Below are 20,176 nucleotides of genomic sequence, written 5' to 3' on the forward strand. Positions count from 1 at the left end.
ACACACACAGTGATGTGAAAAAGAAAGTACACCCTCTTTGAATTCTATGGTTTTACATATCAGGACATAATAACAATCATCTGTTAGCAGGTCTTAAAATTAGGTAAATACAACCTCAGATGAACAACAACACATGACATATTACAGTGTGTGTGTGTGTGTGTGTGTGTGTGTGTACACATGACATATTACACCGTGTCATGATTTATTTAACAAAAATAAAGCCAAAATGGAGAAGCCATGTGTGAAAAACTAAGTACACCTTATGATTCAATAGCTTGTAGAACCACCTTTAGCAGCAATAACTTGAAGTAATCGTTTTCTGTAGGACTTTATCAGTCTCTCACATTGTTGTGGAGGAATTTTGTCCCACTCTTCTTTACAACGTTGCTTCAGCTCATTGAGGTTTGCGGGCATTTGTTTATGCACAGCTCTCAAGGTCCAGCCACAGCATTTCAATCGGGTTGAGGTCTGGACTTTGACTGGGCCATTGCAACACCTTGATTCTTTTCTTTTTCAGCCATTCTGTTGTAGATTTGCTGGTGTGCTTGGGATCATTGTCCTGTTGCATGACCCAATTTCGGCCAAGCTTTAGCTGTCGGACAGATGGCCTCACATTTGACTCTTGAATACTTTGATATACAGAGGAGTTCAAGGTCGACTCAATGACTGCAAGGTTCCCAGGTCCTGTGGCTGCAAAACAAGCCCAAATCATCACCCCTCCACCACCGTGCTTGACAGTTGGTATGAGGTGTTTGTGCTGATATGTTGTGTTTGGTTTTTGCCAAACGTGGCACTGTGCATTGTGGCCAAACATCTCCACTTTGGTCTCGTCTGTCCAAAGGACATTGTTCCAGAAGTCTTGTGGTTTGTTAAGATGCAACTTTGCAAACCTAAGCCGTGCTGCCATGTTCTTTTTAGAGAGAAGAGGCTTTCTCCTGGCAACCCATCCAAACAAACCATACTTGTTCAGTCTTTTTCTAATTGTACTGTCATGAACTTTAACATTTAACATGCTAACTGAGGCCTGTAGAGTCTGAGATGTAACTCTTGGGGTTTTTGCAATTTCTCTGAGCATTGCACCGTCTGGCCTTGGGATGAGTTTGCTGGGACGTCCACTCCTGGGAAGCTTGGCAATTGTCTTGAATGTTTTCCACTTTTGAATAATCTTTCTCACTGTAGAATGATGGACTTTAAATTGTTTGGAAATGGCCTTATAACCCTTCCCAGATTGATGGGCTGCAACAATTGCTTCTCTAAGATCATTGCTGATGTCTTTCCTCCATGGCATTGTGTTAACACACACCTGAATGCTCCAGACCAGAAAACTGTTAAAACTTCGGCTTTTTTAGAGGTGCCCACACTTGCTGATGATCAATTAATCAGGGGCATTTGATTAGCAGCACCTGTCTGCTACTTAGCATCTTAATTCCTATGGAAGCAGTAAGGGTGTACTTAGTTTTTCACACATATCTTCTCCATTTTGGATTTATTTTTATTAAATAAATCATGACACTGTGTAATATGTCATGTGTTGTTGTTAATCTGAGGTTGTATTTACCTAATTTTAAGACCTGCTAAGGAACAGACGATTGTTATTATGTGTTGATATGTAAAACCATAGAATTCAAAGAGGGTGTACTTTCTTTTTCACGTGTGTGTGTGGGTGTGGGGACATATACAGAGATAGACACATGTATGTTACACACGTATTTTAGGCTGCACCCCTAACCTCTATCCTGCCACAGGGACCAGCGACGGGGACTATTTCTTAGGGCTAAAATGACTGTTAATTCCCTGTCCTTACAGATTTAATAGGATGCCGTCCACCTTCTGTGGGAACGAGAAGAGAAACATCACGTGTTACAACTACGGTAACTGCACAGAGGTGGGAGGGGAGCTGAGGTGCGTCTGCCTGACGGGATTCGTGGGAGAGAGGTGAGTTACACTGTGCCTGACTCCCAAACACACATCTCACTGTATTCACTAAGGGGTCAGTCCCTCCTAGGGGCAAAGTGTACTAATGGCAGTGACATGGTTAAGGGGTCAGTCCCTCCTAGGGGCAAAGTGTACTAATGGCAGTGACATGGTTAATGGGTCAGTCCCTCCTAGGGGCAAAGTGTACTAATGGCAGTGACATGGTTAAGGGGTCAGTCCCTCCTTAGGGCAAAGTGTACTAATGGCAGTGACATGGTTAAGGGGTCAGTCCCTCCTTAGGGCAAAGTGTACTAATGGCAGTGACATGGTTAAGGGGTCAGTCCCTCCTAGGGGCAAAGTGTACTAATGGCAGTGACATGTTTAAGGGGTCAGTCTCTCCTAGGGGCAAAGTGTACTAATGGCAGTGACATGGTTAAGGGGTCAGTCCCTCCTAGGAGCAAAGTGTACTAATGGCAGTGACAGGGTTAAGGGGTCAGTCCCTCCTTAGGGCAAAGTGTACTAATGGCAGTGACAGGGTTAAGGGGTCAGTCCCTCCTTAGGGCAAAGTGTACTAATGGCAGTGACATGGTTAAGGGGTCAGTCCCTCCTAGGGGCAAAGTGTACTAATGGCAGTGACATGGTTAAGGGGTCAGTCCCTCCTAGGGGCAAAGTGTACTAATGGCAGTGACATGGTTAATGGGTCAGTCCCTCCTAGGGGCAAAGTGTACTAATGGCAGTGACATGGTTAATGGGTCAGTCCCTCCTAGGGGCAAAGTGTACTAATGGCAGTGACATGGTTAATGGGTCAGTCTCTCCTAGGGGCAAAGTGTACTAATGGCAGTGACATGATAAAAACTTTTTTACTAATGACAAAACCTGGTGAATATTTGCTTTTATCAGTTAGATTTGTTTAAGGATGCCATTTGGTGTGTGCACCTGTAAAGAGAACTCAAGTGCAATTTGTGTGAATGAAAAGTGTTATTTAGGTAGTGATTTTATTTGGTGTTTGAAAATCTGTGCAATATTTAAATTTAAAGTGTAAATGTGAACATTTTGCACAATTAGGTATTCGCAAAATATTCAGTAAAGTACGAGAGTAACTGAGCGAAAATATAGGGAGAGGTTATATGGGGTAATAGGAGTTATAGGGAGAGGTTATATGGGGTAATAGGAGGAGTTATTGGGAGCGGTTATATGGGGTAATAGGAGGAGTTATTGGGAGCGGTTATATGGGGTATTAGGAGGAGTTATTGGGAGCGGTTATATGGGGTAATAGGAGGAGTTATTGGGAGCGGTTATATGCGGTAATAGGAGGAGTTATTGGGAGCGGTAGGAGAAAAAAGAAGGAGCACACAAAATATAGTGGTATCAAAAGATTACCAAATGTATTGATGCATCAGAGCGTTATGTGGTAACGTTTCAGGACACAAAGTCCCTTCCTCAGACCAAACACCTCAAAAGTGACAAACAGTAGCACATCTATATATACCCCCAAAGGTCAAAATAATTACCTTCCCCGGGCAACACCTAAAGTGCAGGGCTGCAGCCAATCTACAACCTGATTGTGCGCGCCCCGCAAAATATTCAGTAACGTACGAGAGTAACTGAGCGAAAATATAGGGAGCGGTTATATGGGGTAATAGGAGGAGTTATAGGGAGCAGTATTATGGGGTAATAGGAGGAGTTATGGGGAGCGGTTATATGGGGTAATAGGAGGAGTTATAATGAGCGGTTATATGGGGTAATAGGAGGAGTTATGGGGAGCGGTTATATGGGGTAATAGGAGGAGTTATATGGAGCGGTTATATGGGGTAATAGGAGTTATAGGGAGAGGTTATATGGGGTAATAGGAGGAGTTATAGGGAGCGGTTATATGGGGTAATAGGAGGAGTTACAGGGAGGGGTTATATGGGGTAATAGGAGGAGTTACAGGGAGGGGTTATATTGGGTAATAGGAGGAGTTATAGGGAGGGGTTATATGGGGTAATAGGAGGAGTTATAGGGAGCGGTTATATGGGGTAATAGGAGGAGTTATAGGGAGCGGTTATATGGGGTAATAGGAGGAGTTATATGGGGTAATAGGAGGAGTTATAGGGAGCGGTTATATGGGGTAATAGGAGGAGTTATATGGGGTAATAGGAGGAACTCTTTTTATTGAATTTTTTTTCCAACATTACATTCCATAGAAAAACATTTCAAACAAAAAAAAAAAACTGCTCATTATGTACAAACTTATATTATATCAATATTAACTCAGCATTTGTGCCAACCTTTCTCCTCAACAGCAACTTCACATTCCTTTTATACACATTTTAATTGAAACTAAATAAAAGCCTTAACTATAACATTAATAGCTGCTACCTTTAAAGGATTAATGAACAAACATTAAGCCCCCCCCCCCCAAAAAAAAACCTCCAAAAAAACCACACGGTATTACTTTTTCTTTTTCCCCACATTATCCCCCAATGACCCAAACCTCTTGACGGTCACTGAAGGTGGGATCATGTCCAAGTCTGTCTCTCTGGAAACATCCATAGTATGTTCCTCTTCGGATAAGGAAAGTTCCTCTACATCGTCGGAGTCCTCAGCTCTTGACCCCCAATCCTTTCTGAGAGCAGAAAAACGGTTTTTCATAGCTACCTGAGGAACTTTACCAGCGGGACCTGCAGGACGTCGAAGAGTCCCTCCAAGTTTTTTCACCATGCTCTTCTTCCTTTTCTTTTTTTCCCTGTGCCCAAATCTGCTCACTTTCTTTTTCTTTATTATTATTTTCCCTCACTTGGGTTTCCATCAAAGTAGGATCATCTGATTCCCCAGATTGTTCCCCTGCTGGGAGTAGATTTGGGGAGGTTCCTTCTAAGGGGTCTTCTGACATTTCCTGGGCCTTGTTTACACTCACAATAATTGTTTTTTCTGTAAGTGTTTCTGGGCAAACTGCATCCACAGGTGGTCCAGGACAAGCTCCGTCTCCAGGAGGATCTAAACAAGCACCATCCCTAGGCTGAACCAGACCAACCCCATCTGCAGGCGGATCCAGACATATTCTGTCTGCAACTTTCAGGGCCCGGTCATAAAGTGCTTCATTGTCTTCGAAGTCCACTTCCTGCTCCCATACTTTTGAAATATTATGCCAGGCTTCTGCGCAATTCGTGTATGAATGTCCAAATTTATCGCATAAATTACATCTGATGTTTGTACAACTTGCCCTCTCGTGGCCCAAGGAGTGGCACAAGTTGCATTTTAGAACATCACAAGACATGCTTAAATGTCTGGCTGAACCACATCTATGGCACAAGGTTGGCTGCCCATAGTAAAAACAATTTCCTTTTTCTCTTCCTATGAAGAAGGAGTTGGGCAAATGCTTTGTAACATTGCCATGCCGCCAAACTCTGACTTGCACCTTCCAACCTCCAACCCAAATTTCTTCTGAGTCCATAATTCTTGTAGGTGGAGCCAGTACTTCGCATTGTCTGCCAAGCCATATCAGAATATCTGATATTGGGACTGATTCATGTCTGAAGAGAATTGTCACCGACTTTGTTTCCGGTTTGGACACAGGAATAGCTGCAAAGGACTTCCATAATTCTGAATTTTTAAGACTCTCATATTTTGTCCAAAAGTAGTCCAGAGCCTGAGGTCTCTTAAAGCTGACATCGTATTCGCATGAACCTGGAACATGGATAAGGGCATAAATGTCATCTGCACTGAAGTCCAAAGATTCTTTCAATAGATGTTTTCCTACAAAAATCCTATCAGGCTTCATTTCCTCTGCACCCTTATATCTCAATTTTACCACGTTCCTCCTTTTTAAAGGTTGTGCATTTCTGGTCACAGCGCTCACAAAGGATCTCCCACTCCAGGCTGAAGGGGGTGCTGTGTGAACTGGGGTTACCTTGATGCTATTACTTTGCTTTACCCCATCTTCTGATTGGGCCACTCTATCAGGAACTGTTTGGATAGAAGCAGCACTTTCAGTCTCTACAACCTTAACTTCACTCCCAGGCATTACAGGGTTAATGCAGTCTCCATTGCTGCTAATTACCACCTGCTGTTCTCCCCTCTCAGAGTTCTGAATCCCAGGACCTGCTAATAAGCAGGGGGTGGTTCTGTAAGTCCAGGTGAGCATGGGTTCTCTGGCTCACTGCTCTCAGGCACAAACTCCATTTCCAGCTGATCTCCTCTCAGAGTTTCTAGGTTCTTGCTTTGCTGCTCTCCAGATTTCTTTGTAATTTCTTTAACTTCTCCCAGCGTGGGAGTCTGAGATAACCCAACATCACAGGTGTCTGCTGCTTTCTTTGCATGCAATGGTCTTTTACTCAGATCTTCTGCTATTAACCCCTGGGATGCTGGAAGCTCTGGAACAGATCCTTGCTCACAGTCTGATACACCCTGAGGTGAGTCCCCTTCCCTGAAGTCTTTGGACCCTATTACAGGGCTGTTACCTTCTCCTGTGGAAACCTTTAGCTTCCGGTCCTTTGCTTTCTTTTTTTTTGCAACTTTACCCTTTGGGGTTTTCTTAGCAGTTGGTGGAATTAAACTGTCAGGATCTGAATCAGAATTTTCCTGGGATAAGTTCTCTGTTTTATCTTTAGACTTTGCAGACTTGTTCTGGGATCTAGTTTCTCTCCCACTTCTTGTAGGCGTCACCAAACTTATCTTTTCTTGTGAGCATTTAATGGGGTTTTGGCTACCGTTTCCACAATATGAATCTGCACCTTGTTCTGCACTTTGCTCTGCACCCTGCTCTGCGCCCCGCTCTGCACCCTGCTTGGCACTTTGCTCTGCACCCTGTTCAGCACTGTGGGTTAGCATTTCAATAGTTTTTAAAAGGGAACGTTTCTGTCTGACTGGAACCCCTGTTATTTTAGCAATCTCAACCTCCAACCGGGTTAATTCAACATGCAGATGATTTATTTGCTTCTTGCGCGTGTCTACCTCACGACCACGACATCTCTTTAACTTAATATTTTCTATTTCCAATTCTTCTACCTTCCTGTTATACTTCTTCAATAAAGCTCGTTTCTCTTCTTTTTTTAAGCAGACTCTGTTCTGCCCCTTCCTTTCTCTCCAAACTCTCCTGTACCTTGCAATCAGTCTCACCAAGGCCTACACCACTGCTGCATCCCGCGGCCTCTCCTACTTCCATCTCCAACACACAGCCACCAACCCCTGGGTCTAAGGCCATCCTGGCTCCCCTGCAGCCCATCCTGGAGGAGTTATAGGGAGGGGGTATATGGGGTAATCGGAGGAGTTATAGGGAGCGGTTATATGGGGTAATAGGAGGAGTTATAGGGAGAGATTATATGGGGTAATAGGAGGAGTTATAGGGAGCGGTTATATGGGGTAATAGGAGGAGTTATAGGGAGCGGTTATATGGGGTAATAGGAGGAGTTATAGGGAGCGGTTATATGGGGTAATAGGAGGAGTTATAGGGAGCGGTTATATGGGGTAATAGGAGGAGTTATAGGGAGAGGTTATATGGGGTAATAGGAGGAGTTATAGGGAGCTGTTATATGGGGTAATAGGAGGAGTTATAGGGAGAGGTTATATGGGGTAATAGGAGGAGTTATAGGGAGAGATTATATGGGGTAATAGGAGGAGTTATAGGGAGCTGTTATATGGGGTAATAGGAGGAGTTATAGGGAGAGGTTATATGGGCTAATAGGAGGAGTTTTTGGTAGCAATAGGATGAATGTCTTGTACATGTTACTTGTGTCCTGCTATTTTAGGTGCGAGATTGACATTGATGAGTGTGACTCGGACCCCTGCCTGAACGGAGGTCTCTGCCAGAACCTGCCCAACCGCTACCACTGCCTCTGTGACATGAACTTTGCTGGGGAGCGCTGTGAGGTGGATGTGAGTGACCTCTCGTTCTACGTGTCCATGCTGCTCTGGCAGAACCTGTTCCAGCTGCTCTCGTACCTGGTTCTGCGCATGGATGATGAGCCGGCCGTGGAGTGGGGGGAACAGGAGGACTACGAGGAGCAGTGACAGAGTTAGAGGGGGGTGTGACGGGCACTCAGGGGCACCCAGACTGTGAGGGCACACTATAGGGTTATACGTTCTCCTACAGTGCCTACACTCACATATAGTGTACATACACTCACATATACTGTACATACACTCACATATACTGTACATACACTCAGATACATACTTGGATACATACTTATACAGTGCCTACACTCACATATAGTGTACATACATTCACATATACTGTACAATGTATATACACTCACATATAGTGTACATACACTCACATATAGTGTACATACACTCAGATAAATACTTATACAGTGCCTACACTCAGATTCATACACACTTATACATACTTATACAGTGCCTACAGTCACATATTCACACACTCACACATTACACACACTCACACATTACACACACTCACACATTACACACGCTCACACATTACACACGCTCACACATTACACACGCTCACACATTACACACGCTCACACATTACACACGCTCACACATTACACACGCTCACACATTACACACGCTCACACATTACACACGCTCACACATTACACACGCTCACACATTACACATGCTCCCGTCATTCTGGGAGTGGCACCAGTGTGGACATTGAGGGCACCCAGGGGACCAGCCCGCGCCTGTATTATTTATTTGTCATTGTATTTAGTGTTTGTTTTATTGAGGCCATAAGACCGAACCCACAATTACCGGCGGCCCCGTTACCCGGCGGCCCCGTTACCCGGCGGCCCCGTTACCCGGCGGTCCCGTTACCCGGCGGCCCCGTTACCCGGCGGCCCCGTTACCCGGCGGCCCCGTTACCCGGAGCTCCCGTTACCCGGCGCTCCCGTTACCCGGCGGCACCGGCGGCCCCGTTACCCGGCGCAGAGTAACGCTGTATTCATGAATTGTCAGTCACCGTTGTCATATTTCCGTACCTCCATCTTAATATTCTTTTTATACTTTGGAAGCGTATTAGACATCTATGTTATTCCTAATATATCACCATTTGGATCCCTATAATGATTTGTGGGTGCTTTAAAGGTGTAACCCCATCTACTATTTAATACAGGGGCGGCCAGCTCCAGCCCTCAGGGGCAACCAACAGGACAGGTTTTCAGGATATCCCTGCATCAGCACAGGTGGCTCAATCATAGGCTCAGTCAAAGGCTGAGCCTCTTGTGATTAAGCTGGGACCGATTGAGCCATCTGTGCTGAAGCAGGGATATCCTGAAAGCTGAACTGTTGGTGGCCCCTGAGGACTGGAGTTGCCCCCTCCCCCCACCTTTAATACAATGTTTCAGCACCCCACAAAAATAACCCTGTCTACAGATATCCAAATTCTAAATAATATTAAAGTAACACCACTAGGAAATATGCCTAATACACGTGAACCCATGTTGTTCTGGGAGACCCCTTAACTCGGCAGGCCCCCCCAGCGCAGTAGGTGTTAAATGTGTCACTCATGATGTGTTTTTCACCCCTGTGTCATCGTGATGTCTGTGTTTTCTGTGAGATCTTTTTACATTAAAGTTACATTCCATCACTGTCTTTTTGTTTCTGTTTTTCTGCCTGCAAAGTGTCGCTCTTCTTTGTCATCGTAGTATGTTTGTCATGTCAAGTCTCAGATTGAAGCCTCTGGACTCTCTGATGTGTGGCAGGAAAGGGACACATTGGACAGTGACGGAGAGAAGGGACAGTTGATAGAGAGAAGGGACCGTGACAGAGAGAAGGGACCGTGACAGAGAGAAGGGACCGTGACAGAGAGAAGGGACAGAGAGAAGGGACCGTGACAGAGAGAAGGGACCGTGACAGAGAGAAGGGACCGTGACAGAGAGAAGGGACCGTGACGGAGAGAAGGGACCGTGACGGAGAGAAGGGACCGTGACGGAGAGAAGGGACAGTGACGGAGAGAAGGGACAGTGACGGAGAGAAGGGACAGTGACGGAGAGAAGGGACCGTGATGGAGAGAAGGGACAGTGGCAGAAAATAAGAGTCTCATTACCATGATTTTCACAGGACCTGTAACTAATATTCAATTAAATATTTAAAAGGGATACAATTATATTGATTTTAGGTATAACATGATATGTTTGCCTTCTGCGTGGGACTTTTGAGTTCCTATGTTATGTTCAGTAACATTGTATAGCGCAGCACATTTTGTTTTCAGGAGAAATATGCCTAGATCTTTTACAAACATCATCAACGTATCCTTACAATCTTTGTCTTAAATGCAGGCTGAACCCTAAACATTTAAGTAACTTATTTTAGAAAAGATAGCAGTTACCACTTTGGTGATGTCCTTTGTTACAGGAACGTGCGTGTGTCAGACATGAGTGTGACGTCACAGAACTTTCAGCTCACTCACACAGGTGACAGGAAGATACAATTTCACTAAATGATCCAGCAGCAGAGATACTTCTGACACTGGGGACACGTCGCTGCTAGAGAAGTTCACTCTGAAATGAGAACTTTATATTAAACCCCCCTTTTCTGCTGTCACCAAACAGTCCCTGTCACAGCAGATACAGAAAATTACCTCACAAGAGGTGACAGCCGGGTGGTAGAGATGCAGAACACTAAACATGGCGGCACACAGAGGGAATGATGACATCCATCACTTGGGAGAATTTAGCTATATTATATTATTGGTATTAAGCCCTTTCTTGATATATTAAAAACACAGTTATTACCGGACGTGAAAACATCCAGATTTCAGTTTGTTTTCACTAGGGGTGTAGACTCTCCTATTTGGGCTTCTCTGTTAACCTCTCTGTGTTTTCCGCTCTCCCCCCCCCTTCCCTCCCTCCCTGCAGCTTTCCGATTTCCTGCCTTCCGGGGTTTTCACCGCCGTGGCCTCTGTGGTACTGGCGCTTTTCTTCGCCATCTGCGCCGGCCTTTGCATCTTCATCGCGGCGGCTGGTGTGAGGTCCAACCAGGGCACGTACAGCCCCAGTCGACAGGAGAAAGAAGGGTCCCGCGTGGAGATGTGGGACATTGCCCAGCCTCCCCCCATGGAGAGGCTTATCTGAACATAACGCCAACTTTGGCCGTTCTGAAACCTTCTGCTTTTAAACGCTCGATCCACGCTGCTCTTTTTTTATTTTTACAAAACAAATTTTATTTTTTTTAAGCATTTTTTTACATTTTATTTCCCCAACACAACGAACCTGGTCTTGTATTTTCACTCCATGGAGCACCAATATGACCCTATCGGCAGGCCATGTTTGGTGGGAGCAAATCAGGCTGCCGAGAAGTCAGTATTTTGACATTCGTCTTTTGGAAGTTTATGTTAGGGACGCCCATTCATTATAGGGTCGGAGACCAACACGTTAGGGTTCTTCATGGATGCAGTTCTAGTGTACAAAGCTATCCAAACCTCATAGGAGTGTCCAAGTGAAGACCTTTTCCTGGGACTGTTTGTTCATGTTGTAGGGTGGGTTTTACTGCCCTTATCTCTGCTTTGTTACTTCTTTGAAGTGGTCGTCCTTAATATCTGAACCCCTTATGTCTTTAGGAGGAAGCAACCACAAGTGACGATCTCCCCAACGTCCAATGTCGGGGGAATGTTTTGGCTCGGAGATCCTTGGCGTTCGCTCAGCTTCATTCCCTCCTGGGCCTTCTATGTACTTGTTAGTGTTTCGCTCATAATGAGTCTGTTGTCCGGTGTAATCTGTGTTTGTCGGGCAGCCTTCTCTTTGTAACTCCGGGTTACATGGGGGCAGGGGAAGGAGGTTCAGGGATAAAGGAGGCTCGTTGGAATAAATCTCTTTTGTAAAACACTATAATTTGGGATATTATTTGCTTATTATGGATTAGACCAGGGGTGCACAAACTTGGGGGGGGGGCGAGATTGTTATGGAGGAGCGTGGCGGTTACAGAGACCCGGTGCTCTTTCCCAAAGCATTTAAATCAAATGCTGGGGACCGTGCGAGGCCTCTGTAACTGACCTACCTCGGCTTCGGCGACGCGTCGCCATGGCAACGCGGCATCAAATTGCACTGCGCGGCCATGTGACGTGACGCCGGTTCCTAGGTAAGGGGGGGGGGGCACATGCACTGGGGCTGAGCAGGCAGGGGGGCTCAGCGCAGAAAGTTTGCTCACCCCTGGATTAGATTATCAGGATATTGGGGATGAGATGACACACAAATCCTGGTGAGAAAGCCAAACAAAAGAAAAATGAATACAAGTACATAATAGCACGTGTTTAACAAATATAAACACACACACACACACACACACACACACACACACACACACACACACACACACACACACACACACACACACACACACACACACACACACACACTATTTATACATCTTTAATTTCCTTTGTCTCTACATATATATTTAACTACATAAAAAACACATTTTTAGAGATGTGTTTGTTGAATATACAGATCTCTAAATACACACATAGCTTACATGTAGCCAGGGCCGCCAACAGCGGGGGACAAAGGGCACTGGCGTCCGGGCCCGTGGCTCAGGGGGACCCGGCCACACGGGCCCCCTGCGCGGCAGGGCGCCAGTTAATTAAATAAAAAGTTTAAAAAAATGGCGACGATTCCCTGCGATCCCGGCACGCATGCGCAGGACAAGCAGGGCCCGCTCCCTCTCTCCCCCCCGCTCCCAACGTGGGTCGGACGAGGAAGTCCAAGCTCCTCTGCCGCCCTCTCCCCCCCCCCCACCCCCGCTACAAACGTGGGACGGAGGGGGAAGTAGTAGCTCCTCCTGCGGCCTGCTTCCCCCCGCGGCCAGCTTCCCGCGCGCCCCCCCATCATGACCCCCCCTCTACTGAGCCCCCCCCACCCCACCGAGCCCACCTACCGTGCCCCCCCCCTGAGCCCACCTCCCGTGCCCCCTCCGAGCCCACCTCCCGCGCCCCCTCCCCAAGCCCACCTCCCGCCCCGGGCAGCTGCCGCGGGGATATCGGGGGCAGGAGGGGGAAGCGTCCGGCGGCAAGCTGCACCCACCCGGTCAAGTTAAGTAACCCCACCCACTGTCACCCACCCAGTCACTGTCACCCACCCAGTCACTGTCTCCCACCCAGTCACTGTCACCCACCCAGTCACTGTCTCCCACCCACTCTCTCCCACCCAGTCACTGTCACCCACCCAGTCACTGTCACCCACCCAGTCACTGTCTCCCACCCACTCTCTCCCACAAAGTCACTGTCACCCACCCAGTCACTGTCACCCACCCAGTCACTGTCTCCCACCCACTCTCTCCCACCCAGTCACTGTCACCCACCCAGTCACTGTCTCCCACCCACTCTCTCCCACCCAGTCACTGTCACCCACCCAGTCACTGTCTCCCACCCACTCTCTCCCACAAAGTCACTCTCTCCCACCCAGTCACTGTCACCCACCCAGTCCCTTTCTCCAACTCACTCTCTCCCACCCAGTCACTCTCTCGGTCACTGTCATTCACCCACCCACTGTCATTCACGCACCCACCGTCATTCACCCAACCGTCATTCAATCATTCACCCACCCATCGTCATTCACCCACCCACCGTCATTCAACCGTCATTCACCCACCCACTGTCATTCACCCACCCACTGTTATTCATACTGTCATTCACCCACCCACTGTCATTCAACCCACCCACCCACTGTCAATCACCCACCCATTGTCATTCACCCACCCACCCACTGTCATTCACCCACCCACTGTCATTCACCCACCCACCGTCATTCACCCATCCACCCACCCACCGTCATTCAACCGTCATTCACCCACCCACCCATCGTCATTCACCCACCCACCGTCATTCAACCGTCATTCACCCACCCACTGTCATTCACCCACCCTCCCACCCACTGTCATTCACCCACCCACTGTCATTCACCCACCCACCCACCCACTGTCATTCACCCATCCACCCACCCACTGTCATTCACCCACCCACCCACTGTCATTCACCCACCCACCCACTGTCATTCACCCACCGTCATTCATCCACCCACCCACCCACCCACCCAACCAGTCATTTATTCACCCACCCACTGTCATTCATCCACCCACCCACGCACTGTCATTCATCAAACTGTCATTCATCCACCCACCCACTGTCATTCATCCACCCACCCACTGTCATTCATCCATCCAAACTGTCATCAACCCACTGTCATTCATCCATCCACCCACCCACCCACTGTCATTCATCCATCCAAACTGTCATCAACCCACTGTCATTCATCCATCCACCCACCCACTGTCATTCATCCATCCAAACTGTCATCAACCCACTGTCATTCATCCATCCACCCACCCACCCACTGTCATTCATCCATCCAAACTGTCATCAACCCACTGTCATTCATCCACCCACCCACCGTCATTCCCCCACCCACCCACTCACCCACCCAGGCACGCAGTCATCTGTCTTTTGTTGAAAATATAAAAATAAACAGGTTACATTGTAATGTTTTTTTCTGTATCACAATAAGAAAACAGTTAAGTAAAAGTTTGGCTTAAAGATATTTTTTCGTGGTAGGTGCGCTATGAGTTCGGGGGGGGGGGCGCTATGGGTTCGGGGGGGGGGGGGCGCTATGGGTTCGGGGGGTGGGGGGGCTGCTCCTTTCATTTGTCCCGGGCCCCATGATTTCTGTTGGCGGCCCTGAATGTAGCTGTATGTGTATATACAATATACATACATATAAATACACATGCTTACACACATACACCCCCCCCCTCTCCCACCTATTGCCCTCGGCTCACTCAGAACGCAGGGGAAGGAGACTCAAACCTCTAGGACTATAGAAAGGAACCAATTATGGGAGCGGTGACATTTCGGCGAGAGCACAATGAGCACAGGCGTGTAACGTGTCGAGCCTGGGACGCCATGAGACAAATGGCACAATTGCAAGCGGCTAATTAGTGGGAAATGCCAGATTCGTTAGTGAGCTGCAGAGGATCCGAATGCTGGCGTCATGTCACAGGCAAACATTAACCCCGCAGTGCTGCTTTTAAAGAGGCAGTCCTTACTAAGGCCCCGCTCCCTCAATCAGCGCGCCCGCACTGCAGACAGGCGGCACGCTGAAAGGCAATTGACCGCTACCTACGGTCTGTAGGGAGCTGGAGCGGGAGGGGGCGTGGTTTGAGCGAAGGGTCCGTCCGTTCGTCTGTCCCCCCCACACACACAGCTTCCCTCCCGCAGCTCCTTCCCTGCTCCACTCACACTCACACACACAGCTTCCCTCCCGCAGCTCCTTCCCTGCTCCCCTCCACTCACACTCACACACACAGCTTCCCTCCCGCAGCTCCTTCCCTGCTCCCCTCCACTCACACTCACACACACAGCTTTCCTCCCGCAGCTCTTTCCCTGCTCCCCTCCACTCACACTCACACACACAGCTTCCCTCCCGCAGCTCCTTCCCTGCTCCCTTCCACTCACACACACAGGCAAATACACACGGGGGGGGGGGTGAATTGGAGCAAGGGGGGGAATCGGAAAGGGGGGGATCGGAGCAGGGGGGGGGGGGGGAAATCGGATTGGCTGCAGATATCCAATCCGTGATTGGTTCCCTTGCATGCCACGTGATGCGGCACTCGCCGAAACCACAAGCTCCTTGTAGATCCGGTTGGCTGACGCGTCACAGCACACAGTCAGCCACGCCGGAAGGAGCCAGCGGGGACATCAAGAACAGAGGCAAGCAGCTGGTGGGCCGCGGCCGCAGCGGGACCAAAGCCTAATGGCAGTGACATGGTTAAGGGGTCAGTCCCTCCTAGGGGCAACGTGGACTAATGGCAGTGACATGTTTAAGGGGTCAGTCCCTCCTAGGGGCAAAGTGTACTAATGGCAGTGATATGGTTAAGGGGTCAGTCCCTCCTAGGAGCAAAGTGTACTAAAGGCAGTGACATGTTTAAGGGGTCAGTCCCTCCTAGGAGCAAAGTGTACTAATGGCAGTGACATGTTTAAGGGGTCAGTCCCTCCTAGGGGCAAAGTGTACTAATGGCAGTGATATGGTTAAGGGGTCAGTCCCTCCTAGGGGCAAAGTGTACTAATGGCTGTGACATGGTTAAGGGGTCAGTCCCTCCTAGGGGCAAAGTGTACTAATGGCAGTGACATGTTTAAGGGGTCAGTCCCTCCTAGGGGCAAAGTGTACTAATGGCAGTGATATGGTTAAGGGTCAGTCCCTCCTAGGGGCAAAGTGTACTAATGGCAGTGACATGGTTAAGGGGTCAGTCCCTCCTAGGGGCAAAGTGTACTAATGGCTGTGACATGGTTAAGGGGTCAGTCCCTCCTAGGGGCAAAGTGTACTAATGGCAGTGACATGGTTAAGGGGTCAGTCCCTCCTAGGGGCAAAGTGTACTAATGGCAGTGACATGGTTAAGGGGTCAGTCCCTCCTAGGGGCAAAGTGTACTAATGGCAGTGACATGGTTAAGGGATCAGTCCCTCCTAGGAGCAAAGTGTACTAATGGCAGTGACATGGTTAAGGGATCAGTCCCTCCTAGGGGCAAAGTGTACTAATGGCAGTGACATGGTTAAGGGGTCAGTCCCTCCTAGGGGCAAAGTGTACTAATGGCAGTGACATGGTTAAGGGGTCAGTCCCTCCTAGGGGCAAAGTGTACTAATGGCAGTGACATGGTTAAGGGGTCAGTCCCTCCTAGGGGCAAAGTGTACTGACACCTACAGGTATTTTGAAATCATTTTTTTAAACTTAGTATGGAAACAGGGGTTTTAAACTCCAGTATATTTGGGAGAAATATATATATATATATATATATATATATATATATATATATATATATATATATATATAAATAAGCTGATAATCACCGCACCAAATACCAAGTACAAAACATATGAGATATATGTTAGAAAATGACATGAATGATAAAAGGTACTACGTGTATAAATGTTGATGAATAATAGAACTATATCTCTCAAACAGATCTGAGATGAAATATCTGCCAATGGACAGAGCTCACTGAATGAGTGTGGATGTGGTTAATGAAATCATACACCACCCACACCACAGACAAATGAGACATGTGACAAACTGACACACATGAACACACAAAACTACAAAACAAAGGACAATGATACAAATGGAAGGGAGGGGAGGTGAAACAAAGGAATAACAAAACACCAAGAACCAAAAAACGAACCAAAAGGAGCCAATTAGATACAAAATAAAATACTGGAATCGGGGTGAAAAAAAAAAAAAGATTGAATACTGGAGGCTGCAGGCAGATCTGCGCAGGACAGCACCAAATCCACCAGCACTCTACAAAACAAAGAGGGAGAGTGCGGGCTCCATCGCGTGATTCCGTAAACATATAACAATTTATTGACTGCAATAAAATCCAACTTCTCCCAAGTGTAGCTGGTAAATAAGTATTGAGAACAAATAGAGATCAGTGCTCGGGCGCTAGGTGGAGACCGGTGAAGGGAACACTGCTTGCTGATGGGGCGGTGACATATAGTTACACAGTGTTTCCTCTTCCGGTCACGCGGTGGGCACAGGACAACCCTGCTTCCACAGCAGACTTGCATCTTTGCTTCCTGGGTGTGCAACCCAGGCAGTCCCAGCAGGCTCTGCGACCACCGTCCAGCAAGCCTAGGAGACTGTGCCAGCCAGCTTCCTCCTGGCTGGGGAGAAGTTGCGCTCTCTCCCCCTTCTCTGGGGAAAGCAATCTCTCTGTCTGCCTTTTATACTCCTGCTCACTCAGGAGACCAGGCCGATTAGCTGATTTGCTGCATCTGCAACAAGCCTCTCCATGGGAGGTTAACTCCCTGTAGGCTGGAAAGCAGACGAGCTGCAGCACTCCAGCCCATATATAGTCAGTGACTGTATCACAATACCCTTAGCATTTTTGGTGGTTGTTTTAAAAATGTCAAGGCGTGAGTTCAGTGAGCTTTGTGTTGGTTCTGATATTAAATACTTTTGATGGAAAAGTGCTGATTTCATCAGAGAAACACTCGTACTAAAAATGAGTGTAACTAATTCCAAGTCGGTTGGACTCATAGGCCAATCATTGTTCACTGCAGGTAACTTACAATGATAATACTTACCTATCCTAGGCCCAGATCCACTAAGCGCGGTTAAATCCGGGTTCATAACGGGACGTTACCTAAACCAGGAGCGGGCGCGATGTTCCCCGAGGTCACCGTGTCTCCTCTCAGCTAATTATATGCAGACGCAGCGTCCGTGCTACATGTCATTAGCATGGGGTCACCGTCACGTTATTGTAGCATCATGTGGTGTTATCTCCCAGTAACGTGACGGTGAGGATGTCTTAGTGTTACTCCCGTCCCGAGCCGGAAATAGGGGTTTATCTCACGGTGAGAGAGGGAAATAACGCTATGTTAGTTATATCACCTCACTGTGGGGTTACCCCCATCCAGAGCCGGAAATAGGGGTTTATCTCACGGTGAGAGAGAGGGAAATAACGCTATGTTAGTTACATCACCTCACTGTGGGGTTACCCCTATCCAGACCCGGAAATAGGGGTTTATCTCACGGTGAGAGAGAGAGGGAAATAACGCTATGTTAGTTACATCACCTCACTGTGGGGTTACCCCCATCCAGACCCTATAAAAATCCCATGTCTGCCTGGATGTAATGCCACATTTAGGTATGACCTCACTAACGTCACGCTAAGTCCGTGTGTTAACCTTAACGGGCTTTAGTGGCTATGCCACGTTATGATCAGGCCTCATTTGCATGTCATTACCACAAACGCCCGGTATAATTACGACGCCTCTTTACGGGAGAGAACACGGCTTCACGTGGCCTTATTGGGCTTTGAAGATACGTTAGCGTTAACGTGGCCCCTTAACAGACAGTGTTAACGCTTCTGCATACAGCTCACAACTCTTGTCAGTCCTTGAAAAATAATACACGTTTGTTCTCCTCTGGTCCTGCCGTCGGCATTTAAAAGCCCCGGCATTTTTTTTGGCCAACCCATGTGAAATAACCACCAGGCTTACTACGTACAAGTACTCACTCTGCTGTGAAACCAACAGTATAACTGCGGGCATGGCTTCATTTCAGCTTTCTTAAGAGCTGCCACATCAAATTAGCTTCTCGTTCCCTCAACGCTAGGAAATAATCTTGCTTGTTTAATGCCTCATCGACGACCTGATTAAAACCACACTGCAATGTTACCTGCATCTCTTAACTAAACATGCAATCAGCAGCACGAGTGCCTGACGCAGAAAAATAACCACGTTTCTATAAAAACACCCAACATCGTATTTCTCTTAAATATGAATAACGGTATTTTTAGTAGGCATACGTTCAGATTTTGCTGGGAAAGCGTCCGTTCATTGATTTACTTTATTACCTTTTTAAAAAAAAAGAAAACTGACCTTTAATTAAATCCGCCTTTCGCATAACTCCGAGGAAACAGGAGGTTGGATTTCAAATGTTTGACACCTGGGAAATGAAACGGTAACTTAATGATCGCAAACTCCGCAATAGAAGGTGAATGGTCCCAGCACATTAATTATCCAGGAAACACGGGCGGCAACATAAAAACATATATACACCGTCCCGACTTTCACGTTCTGTTCCAGGATGTCTTCTCTCTGCCCCTTTTGTATCTAAAGCCCTCTCCCGCCTTAACCCTTTCTCACCGACTGCCCCGCACCTCTGGAATGCTCTTCCCCTCAATACCCGACTAGCTCCCTCTCTATCCACCTTTAGGAACTTTCTTAAAACCCACCTCTGTAACGCAGCATACGAGTAGCTTTTTGGCTGATACTATACATCCCTTGACCACTTGCAGACGTATTTTCCCACCCTCCTACTGTCTCTGTATGTTCTTCCTACTTACCACTTAGATTGTAAGCTCTTCGGGACAGGGACTCCATTTCCTATTGTTACTTTCATGTCTCAAGCGCTTATTCCCATGATCTGTTATATTATTATGTCACGTGTATTACTGCTGTGACGCGCTACGTACATAGAGCGCTATATAAATAAACATATACAGTACATGAAATAAGTTATAGATAACATATATTCATATTATATTTTGTATTGATCGTTCATTTCCAAATGCTGCATTTACCTACAACCCGATCAAGATATTTGTAGTATGAAATACATACATCTCTCTCTCTCTCTCTCTATATATATATACATTATATACATATTAAACTCACACTGTTCGTGTAGAGCTGGGGTTTCCAAACTACGGCCCGGGGGCCACATCAGCCCCCCACAAGATTTTATCCGGCCTGCAGCAACTTGAAATATATATATATATTTGCTCATTATATATCCTTTCCCAGTGTAAGCGCGGCGT

General features: G+C 47.2%; 1 protein-coding gene across 4 annotated transcripts in view; it reads left to right on the plus strand.

Moving 5' to 3' along the window:
- The window catches only part of CRB1 (crumbs cell polarity complex component 1), a 70,595-nt gene extending 58,899 nt beyond the window's left edge, over positions 1-11,696 (plus strand). For 3 of the 4 annotated variants that reach the window (XM_075617046.1, XM_075617043.1, XM_075617045.1), the window contains 3 exons: positions 1,810-1,938; positions 7,647-7,773; positions 10,725-11,696. In XM_075617046.1, the coding sequence (XP_075473161.1) occupies positions 1,810-1,938; positions 7,647-7,773; positions 10,725-10,940 (472 nt within the window). In that variant the 3' untranslated portion in view covers positions 10,941-11,696. Of the gene's footprint in view, positions 1-1,809; positions 1,939-7,646; positions 7,774-10,724 lie in introns of those variants that run through there. The other variant, XM_075617048.1, reaches the window with a different exon arrangement.
- The last annotated feature ends 8,480 nt before the right edge of the window (positions 11,697-20,176 follow it).

This window comes from Ascaphus truei, chromosome 10, assembly GCF_040206685.1.
Source record: "Ascaphus truei isolate aAscTru1 chromosome 10, aAscTru1.hap1, whole genome shotgun sequence".
Taxonomy (NCBI): Eukaryota; Metazoa; Chordata; class Amphibia; order Anura; family Ascaphidae; genus Ascaphus; species Ascaphus truei.